Below are 10000 nucleotides of genomic sequence, written 5' to 3' on the forward strand. Positions count from 1 at the left end.
TCATAGTCGTTGGTATAAATTCAATTTTAAACATTTAATTCATGCCTACATAATACCGTTTTGTGATGATGGCTCACACATAGTAAAATATTCATGTAAGGCTCCATTGGACGCAACGAATGTTTGTTGATCAGTCCCAAAAAGGAATTTACGTCAGTGCACGACATAATCAGTCGGAAGGTGAAAATGTTGGATTTTCATTTTCTGCATTATCTGAAAGAATATTCTCCCCAGAGTATTTTCATCTTTATTTGAAATAAATCGGGTGATTTTTCATGAAGTTATGGTCAGATGTGTGGGAAAGAAGTCCAGCAACTTTTCTCAAATGTCATACTTTTTTAAACTTGACTACTAGCTGTAAAAAAGTGAAATTAAGGCTTTTGATATATCCCAAAGCTGTACAAAAAGGGTTGATTTAATCATTTATGACAAGATCTCATTTTTGATTTAAAAAATTGACCTTCTATCTAAACTTGGCAATATCTCAGTTCAAACCTTTTCAACCATCCGACTGATTATGTCATTCACTGTAACAATTGCTGATTACAATTTATTTCCTCCTTATTTATCTCCAGTATTCAAACCACCCGGAGGTCGAGAGTGCATCAAACCTTGTACGGGAAGCATCATTCATGGAAATAGAGGCCAGGGTGACATGTATAATGGCGGGGATGTGGATTATTACAGGCCCGAGTCTCAAGCAGGTAAACGTTCGTTCCTTAACCAAAGTTTTATTCACTTCAATCATGTGACACGTTGATCATGTAGTATAATTCATCCGTTCGTTCGTTCGTTCAATCGTTAACTCAGTGTTTTTCAGACCACCCCCTATTATCCCTGTTCATTGATTCATCCATTCAATCATTCATTGATTCATTCGTTCAATAATTCATTGATTCGTCGATTCAATCCTTCATTCATTTATCCATTCAATCATTCGTTGATTCATCCATTCAATCATTCGTTGATTCACCCATTCAATCATTCGTTGATTCACCCATTCAACCATTTATTGATTCATCCATTCCATCATTACTCGAGTCATTCATTATGATATTTATTTATTGATTCATTCCATAACTTCTTTCTTCATGCAATTAATAATATAATCGATCAATCAATCGATCACACAGTCGATCATTCATTCAATCATTCAGTACTTATGCAATCAATCATTTAATCAATCAATCAAGCAATCGATCACACATTCGATCATTCATTCAATCATTCAGTACTTATGCAATCAATCATTTAATCAATCAATCAAGCAATCGATCACAGAACTAATTATTCAATCATTCGTTCAATTATTATTTCATTTCTTTTTTAATTGCATTATCTATCCGTTCATCCATTCAAACATTGATTCAGTATTTTTCACTCCATTCCCCACACCATCCCAGTTCTCTTCATTCATTCATTTTTAAAATCATAAAATCAATCATTCATTCTTTTCTTAATACATTGAATTAACCACCTATCCATCCAATCAATCATTCACTCATTATCAATCAATCCATCACCCACACAATCCCAGTTCATTTCTTCTTCATCATCCATTGAATCATTCAATCAATTATTAATTCTTTTTTTAATTCATTGAATTAACCATCCGTTCATTCGTTCAATTATCGATTCAATATTTTTCACTCCATTCCCCATACCATCCCAGTTCATTCCTTCATTCTTTCAATCATTCATTCAATAATTCATTCTTTTATTAATTCATTGAATTGACTATCCATCCATACAATCAATCATTCAATCTATCACACACACACACACACCATCCCAGTTCATTTCTTCTTCATCTTCCATTCACTCGTTCAATCAATCATTCATTCAATCTTTCAACGGTTTATCAATTTCCATCCCAACCCAGAGTCCGATTCAGACAGTAGATACACTGGGTCATCAGCCACTAGTGTTGTGGATTGGTTTTTATCAGGCTGGAGCAAGTGTGAACTTTTAGCAGGTTTGTCATTGGGTTTTAAAATAGTTTTTATACCTTTTTGTTTGTTTGTTTGTTTGTTTGTTTGTTTGTTTTATTGATTGATTCTTTCTTGATTTTCTTTTCTTTTTCTTTCTTTTTTCTCGACGTCAGACACGTTCTTGGCACGTCTTTTGCGGCCATGTGGTCTTGCGGTATGACACTCGCTTTCGGATCGGAAGGGTATTGGGTTCGAGCCTCACTCAGCGCATAGTTGAGTCCTTGAGGGAAAAGACTCTTTACTCACATTCTCTCACCGTACTCAGGTGTAAAATGAGTACCTGGCGGTCAACAGCGTTGTCTTTGTCGGAAAAAATTGTATATATCGCCTAACAGGGGTTTGGTCTCGTTCTACATGTTACGTGTTGCTGTTGATCAGGAACCCTTTGTAAAGCGCTTTGAGCACATTTAGTGGATATTGCGCTATGCAAATGATTTAGATTTCTAGGGGTTTTTTATGGGGAAAAAATGAGTAGTCATTCAGAACAGTAGGCCCGTGAAGCCGAAGCTTATCCAGGTTTTTATAGCGTGAAACCAACAAAAGCAATTGCTTGTCATTCTTCTTCGGATTGGACTCGAGTCGATCGCAATGTACTTTCCGCCAGGTCTAACAGACCCAGCTACCCAGTCACTGCTGGGTGGATATGGGGTGGGATGGGGGGGGGGGGGGTAAAAATCTCGGCATAGACCTTGGTCTCTTTACGTGTGAAAGCGATTGCTCAGGGGTCATTAATTAATTAGATAATTAATTAATCAATTAATTTATTTGCCTACAGGTTCTACTGACTGCGGTCGTGCCAGTGGGGTTCAGTATAGAAATGTCACGTGTAAACGTGTCAAGAACCCGATCAGGGTGAGTGCATCCCGGTGTGCTCATCTCAAAGTACCAGTGAAAACCCGGTCTTGTAACCTACTGTGTAGACAGGTGAGTGGAAATACAATACTGATTCTTTAATATATAATAAACAAATGAATATAACAGGAAAAAAAAAAGAACAAAATACTAAACACGTTTCGGGTTCAAAATCCTTCTTTAGCCAATAACAAAATCAATGTGGCATATCAACGTGTCTCAGCGGTACGGTCTTTGCTTCGTACCCACAAGGTACCGAGTTCGATCACCCGCCGCTGCGCTGTGTGGCTTTGAGCAAGTCACCTCGCCCAAGTTCAATTTACGGCGCCGCACTGCGGCTGACGCCTGGGTTATTCAAGTCTTCCCTAGTAATACCATTTTATGTACATGGATTCATAGAGATTTGATGCGACGTATACTTATTTTCAGATCTGATAACCCAAATTGTTATGGGCTCATTGTTGTAATGGAAATACTCTCAAACCAAAGCAAAAACAGCAGCAATTACAATAATATTCTGGGTGGGGTTCCTACCTCCCATAGCGGGCAGGGAGGTACATGCTCTGTCTTCTATCCCCCCCATACCCGTTTCCCAATTGTTTCCTGTCATTGTCTTGGAATGAGATTACTTAGTTTTGTCCTGATCCTTGCCGGAGCTCCTTGGCTGGGAGGGAAACAGTCGAATGTATAGTTATAGTTTTGGGAGATATTCTTTTCCTTGTAAATCATCTCTCTGTTGTTATGCATTGTATTATGTTTAGTTTACATATTATATTATATAATTGGTAAACATTTGAGTGTATTCCTCTTAGTTGGGACCTGTGCTTCTGTCTGGATGAGACTTTTAGGTGATCTCAAACTAAGTACATTGGTGGTATGCTCTTGGAATCTACATCTGATCCCTATTTGTTCCCAGTTCCCCTATGTCTTACTTTTTCTTGGGTGCTTTAATTGTAATTCTATAACTCTTTACTATCCCATTTTCTTCCTTTTTACTGGCGCTGATATAACCTAAATGTGTTGCAAGCGCCGTAAAACCCTTAAAAACAAAAACAAAAAAACAATAATATTAAAAGGAGCCCAAAACTGTGTTCGGCTACCAGACATGTTAAAGGGTGAACGGCTATTTTAGGCAAATCTTTGTATATCTTTCGTATTACTTTTCCATTACATATTTCAGAACTGCGTGGTCAGTGAATTCTCCGACTGGTCACGATGTGATAAGTACTGCCAGGTTCCCAACCATAAACGCATCAGGCAGGTGATCGTCCCACCCGTCCATTTAGGCGACCACTGCCCCGAGCTCTCCGATTTGAAACTGTGCGAGAATTGCACACGGTCCTACACGTACAAGTTCAATAATTGGACGGATTGCACTCCGGTGGGCGGGCCTTTTCATGCAAATAGGAGATCTCACCATCTCATTGGCTACCAGACAAGAGAAGCTGATTGTCTCCAAAACAAAGGAGTTTTAACCAGTGAAAGGTAAGAAAATAAATTGAATGAGTTAGTTTTTTCTACCGAGCCCAAGCCCAGTTTGGCCGGGCGTTGTGTAAGAAAATATGTGTCAGTGCATGACATAATCAGTCGGAAGGTGAAAATGTTGGATTTGCATATTTGCATTTTAGAGCATTTTAATTTTAATTTTAATTAAAGCGGGTGATGTTTCATGAAGTTATGGTCAGATGTATAGGAAAGGTATCCAGCAACTTTTCTCAAATTTTATACTTTTTTTCAACTTGGCTAGCTGTAAAAATATTTAGAAGTGAATTTAAGCTTTGATATTTCCCGAAGATGTACAAAATAAAAGGGTTGATTTGATAATGTATGACAAGAACTCATTTTGATCAAAATTGACCTTCTAACTAAACCTGCCTGGCCATATCTCAATTCAAACCTTTTCACCATCTGAATGATTATGACATATGTGAATGAGTTAACCAAGATGCTCGTTGCTGGGCGGACGTGACATTAGACTATTGAATCCTATAACTGACCTCAGGACTCGCACACTGGGCGTTGTGTGGCGGGGTCTGGGGACAGATCCTGCTTTTATTCCTCGAAGTTGGTTGGTCGTCTAGGTTCGGAGAATGAAATCGTTAAATTGCTGTTGAATACATGGGATGATTCATTTTGGCAGCACGTCAGGAAGTCTGAGGTTCTGGGTTCGAGCCTCGCTCGGCGCATAGTTGGGTCCTTGGAAAATACTCTTTACTCACATTTTCTCTCACATTTTCACTCAGTGGTAAAACGAGTACCTGGCCGTTAAAAGCGTTGGCTGTGTCCGAAAAAATTGTAATATCTTCTAACAGGAGTCATGTCACGTCCTACATGCTAAGTGTTGCTGTTGGTCAGGGACCTTTTGTAAAGCGCTTTGAACACATTTAGTGGATATTGCGCTAATAAAATCTCTAGTTTTTTAAAGTTCGATCGCCAGACGAGGCCGGTGGTTTTTTTTTTTTTTTTTTTTTTTTGTTTGTTTGTTTGTTTGTTTGTATTTCTCTCTATACTTTGCTTAATACTGTCTGTTTCATACACACTTTTTCACTTTGACAAAAAATTTTCATCTATTTTTTTTCCAACCAAGACATTGCTCGGAAAAACTTCCGGATGTTCTGGTAATCAGACACAGACCATGTGTGATGCCCCAGGACTGCAAGCTGTCGGGCTGGAGTCCTCCTCATCCTCACAACACGTCGTGTATAGAGAATGACGGAACTGTTATCCATGGGTTTATGGTTCGAACTCGACAGGTGAGTCATAAATAATACAGGCCTGCTAACTTAAAAATTTAAATTTAAATATTGGTAGTTTTTAAGAGATAAAAATAGTAGTCGCTATAGTTAACTTTATAGATGAACAACGTACCATCACGAGGATCTAAAACAAAAACACTACAATACCTTTTAATTATGTAGGCTGGTGCCACATTTCATTTTCACTGTTATTAATGATGTTGGTATGCTCATGAAATTTTGTAATTAGGGGCGAAAGTTTGTAATTCTCCGATTAATTTTTTTAAAAATTTATTTTTCTTTTTTTTTCTTTTGTTATTGTAGGTAGGTCTGCACAATTTAAGACACTTGAAATCTTACTTTTCTGGGCGGGGTTCCTGACCTCCCATAGTGGCCAGAGAGGCACTTACTATGTCTTCTACCCCCCTCCATTTGTTTTCCAACTTGCTTTCTGTCTTTGTCTTGGAATGAGATTACTTAGTTTTGTCCTGGTCTTGGCCGGATACCCTGGCTGAGAGGGAAACAGTCAAATGTATAGTTAGTATTGGGAGATGATATTTTTTTCCTTGTAAATCATCTCTCTGTTACGGACTGTATTATGTTTTGTATACATATGATATATGTTAGTACGGACCTGTGCTTGTGTCTGGATGAGACTTTTAGGTGATCTCAAACTAAGTACTTTGATAGTGTGCTCTTGGAATCTACATATGTTTCCTATTTGAACCAATTCCCCTTTGTCTTCTCTTTTCTTAAGTGCTTTAATTGTAATTCTATAACTTTTTACTTTTCCATTTTCTTCCTTTTCACTAACGCTGATATGACCTTAATGTGTTGCAAGCGCCGTACAACCTTTAAAAACAAACAAAACAAAACAAAATCTTACGTTTGTAGATTCAAATGAGTTCCTGATACCTCTACGCCACCGCGGAAGTTTGCGAATACTGTCATTATAATATAATATATCCCTCCAATGATCTCACTCATATCAGTTTTTCAAGATTTATCCGTATTTTTAATTGTTATTAAGGGGGCGGCGTGGTTCAGCGGTACGGTCTTTGCTTCGTAACTGAAAGATACCGAGTTCGATCGTTGTGTGTCCTTGAGTAAGTCACCTTGCCTGTGCTCAATTTGCGGTGCTGCACTGCGGCTGACGACTGGGTTATTCCAGTCTTCCATTGGAAAAGACCCGAGAGACAAATTTCACCTATGGGATAAATAAAGGGAATTTTATCTTATCTTATTTTTTTATTTTATTATAAAATGAATAAAGCTGGGATTACTCAGCTATACTATATTGTTTTTTGACCTCTAAAAGACTATAAACGTTAAAGGTTACACATTATAATCTTTTGTGCCGGTACGATTGCTCAGGCGAGTATCATATTTAAAAGTATAGCATCAATAGCTAAAAATAATATAATTTTCATTATAACGTTTCTTTCAGGTTCTACAACTGCCCCTGGGAGATGGTCACCCATGTCCTTCTAATCTGATTGAGTACATCGTACTAAACAAGGAGGACGTAAACACCCTCAAACCGTGTCGGAGGTAATTATCATTATCACCACCACCACCATTATCGGGGGAAATTCCGAAAGCTCCTCGGAGTAGCATCTCTTTCAACAGTCGTAACGTCACTTCCCTCGTAATGACGAATGGTAACTTAGTAACTGGCTCTAAACTATCGGAACAATGGCGGACACCCTTATGAAATATTTCTCCGACGGGCATAAAAGCGTATCCATTAATACCCATTATAAATCTAATCATGTTTTGCCTTTTACACATTCTGATCACAAGACATATAAAAAGTTCTAGCCAGCATGAAAAATAAAAAGTACAGATTTTCTTTGTTTAGAACCACGATGGCCGCCGTTGCTGGACGACGAGGCATCAGACTATTGAATCCAAGTAGTATTTTCACCTTGGATATTTTATTTATTCAATTTGTCAATATATAATAGAATTTTTAAAACATTTTAGAACAAACCTTGATAGATTAGTGAAAGTTTAAAATGTCCTAATATGACCATTATTTTGATTCTCCGCCGCCATTTTGTCGTTGTGAAGTACTGAAATTAGTGCAAAGCAGTCCTGGGATTTTTATTCTTTTAGGGTTAGCTCGCGGTTGGATGATTTTTTTTCTTTTCTATTAGAGTTAGTTAAGGTCCGAGGGTGTCTGTTTTTCCTATTATTAGGGTTAGTTAACGGTAATAGGTATTATTTTGTCTAAGGGTGAGTTAAAGAAATACTTGAGTTGTTTCCCTTAGTACGAGGAGCTTACGGAAGGTCTCCACCACCACCACCATCATCATCATCATCATCATCATCATCATCATCATCATCATCATCACCATCATCATCATCACCATCATCATCATCATCATCATCATCATCAACATCATCACCATCATCATCATCACCATCACCACCATCATCAGCAGCAGTGATATTGTGGTTTTAAATATCTTTCAAATAGTTCTTAAAGGAAATAATGGACAGCCCCCTAGAAGCAATGATGAACTAGTACGCAACCTTTGTACTTAATCCTTTTTTTTCAACAGGCAGACAGTGCATATCATGACACAGAGGTCTGGCAAAATCACACTTTCGCCTCTAAGATATTAGTCTGGTGGCAGCGTTGTTCTGGACAGTCTGCTGGCGATCTAGATTGTACAGTGCTAAAGCCAAAGTAACTATGTGGTCTTGTGGTATGACACTCGCTTTCGGATCGGAATATCCTGGGTTTGAGCCTCACTTGGCGCATAGTTGTGTCCTTTAAATAAAAGGCTCTATACTCACATTCTGACACCGTACTCATGTGTAAAATGAGTACATGACAGTTGACAGCTTTTTATCTGTGGGGGAATCAATTGTAATATCGCCTAACAGGCATTATGTCTCGTTCTACGTGTTTCGCGTTGTCGATATTGCACTATACACAAGCTCAAGAAAAAAACCCCCAGAGCATTACAGAATGCTGTGATAATATTTTGATAAATGTAATATATGACCCCTCGTCTCAAAACTGTATTATGTCGGGATGGACCAGATGCTAAAAAGTCAAAACGTTGGTATTTAGCACAGTAAAATATGATCTTCCTTCTCCTCTATAAAGCATATAAACTCAACTTAAGCATATTATGTCGGGCTACAAATTCCGTTTTCAGCATCTTTATAATCCCGACTTAAAAGCGTTTTGAGACGAGGGGTAACATATTATGATTGTTTATTCTTTGTTTATAAACAATTGTATCATCTCTTTGCAGTGCTAAATGGAAATATTCGGCATGGAGCGAGTGTCAGGCAGTTCCAGGGTATAACAACTGTGGGACTGGAACTCAGAATAAACGAGCCATCTGTGTGGAAGTTGGAGGTAACGTGACATTTTACTTTAACTCAATCAATCCTAGAGATTTTTGCTACTTTTCAAAATTGGAAGAAAAAAAAATGTTTTTAGAATGAGCATGTACATAGTTTTATTCAACTACCATTAACATGTAAAAATAAAAACATTAGCTTTGATACTATGCTTATAATTTGTCTCAGAAAAATGTAATAAATAGGCATGGGGTAAAAGTAACGCGGGTAAATTACGGATGTAGTCGGTGTTAGGGTTGAGTGAGTTAAGTATGTTGATATCGAGTTCCAATTTAAGAGAAAATTGAACGTTTGATAAAATTATCAGCTGCGATTTTTAGTAATAAAAAATAGTCATATATTTATTTTAGATAAATAGATAAAATTCCCTTTAATCATCCCAGAGGGGAAATTTGTCTCTAGGGTCAACTCCAAGCGAAGACTGCAATAACCCAGACGTCAGCCGCAGTGCAGCGTCGTAAATCGAGCTAGGGCGAAGCCACACAGCGCAGCGACGGGTGATCGAACTCGGTATCTTTCGGATACGAAGCAAAGGCAATACCGCTGAGCCACGCTGTCCCCTATTTTATACTGCTGTGCTCCGTCATGTCTCATTCTTTATGTTACGCGTTGCTGTTGGGCCGTTTGTAAAGAGCGTTGAGCATGCTTAGTAGATATTGCGCTATATAAAAACTCAAGTTTAAAAGTTAAAGTCTTTTTTAAAAATCTATATTACACCAATACCTCTTCACCAATTTGTCACTTTCGTCTAGATATATGTAAAGTTTGCTCCTCGAAGCTCGAAGAAATAAATAATAATGTGAAATTGAATGTAAGCTTCAATTTAATTAGAAAAAAACAGATAGAATGAACATTTCGGGTTTCCCCTTTATCAACAAACAGGATGAATGAAACACTACATATGAAAGAGATGATGTGGTAGTAGTGTTGTTGACAACGCCACTACCACATACAACACCACTACCACATCATCTCATTCATCTGTAGTGTTTCATTCATCCTGTTTGTTGATAAAGGGGAAACCCGAAACGTCCATTC

At 37.9% G+C, this 10000-nt stretch overlaps 1 protein-coding gene across 1 annotated transcript in view; it reads left to right on the forward strand.

Annotated features, from left to right (window-relative positions):
- The window catches only part of LOC144957478 (thrombospondin type-1 domain-containing protein 7B-like), a 447754-nt gene that overhangs the window by 300542 nt on the left and 137212 nt on the right, over positions 1-10000 (forward strand). The window contains exons 4-10 of the mRNA XM_078888764.1: positions 576-704; positions 1883-1975; positions 2767-2915; positions 4024-4328; positions 5431-5596; positions 7026-7129; positions 8851-8957. Coding sequence (XP_078744890.1) covers positions 576-704; positions 1883-1975; positions 2767-2915; positions 4024-4328; positions 5431-5596; positions 7026-7129; positions 8851-8957 — 1053 coding nt within the window. The remainder of the gene's footprint in view (positions 1-575; positions 705-1882; positions 1976-2766; positions 2916-4023; positions 4329-5430; positions 5597-7025; positions 7130-8850; positions 8958-10000) is intronic.

This window comes from Berghia stephanieae, chromosome 12 (assembly GCF_034508935.2).
Source record: "Berghia stephanieae isolate SIO BIC M18660-M18661 chromosome 12, UCSD_Bste_1.3, whole genome shotgun sequence".
Taxonomy (NCBI): Eukaryota; Metazoa; Mollusca; class Gastropoda; order Nudibranchia; family Aeolidiidae; genus Berghia; species Berghia stephanieae.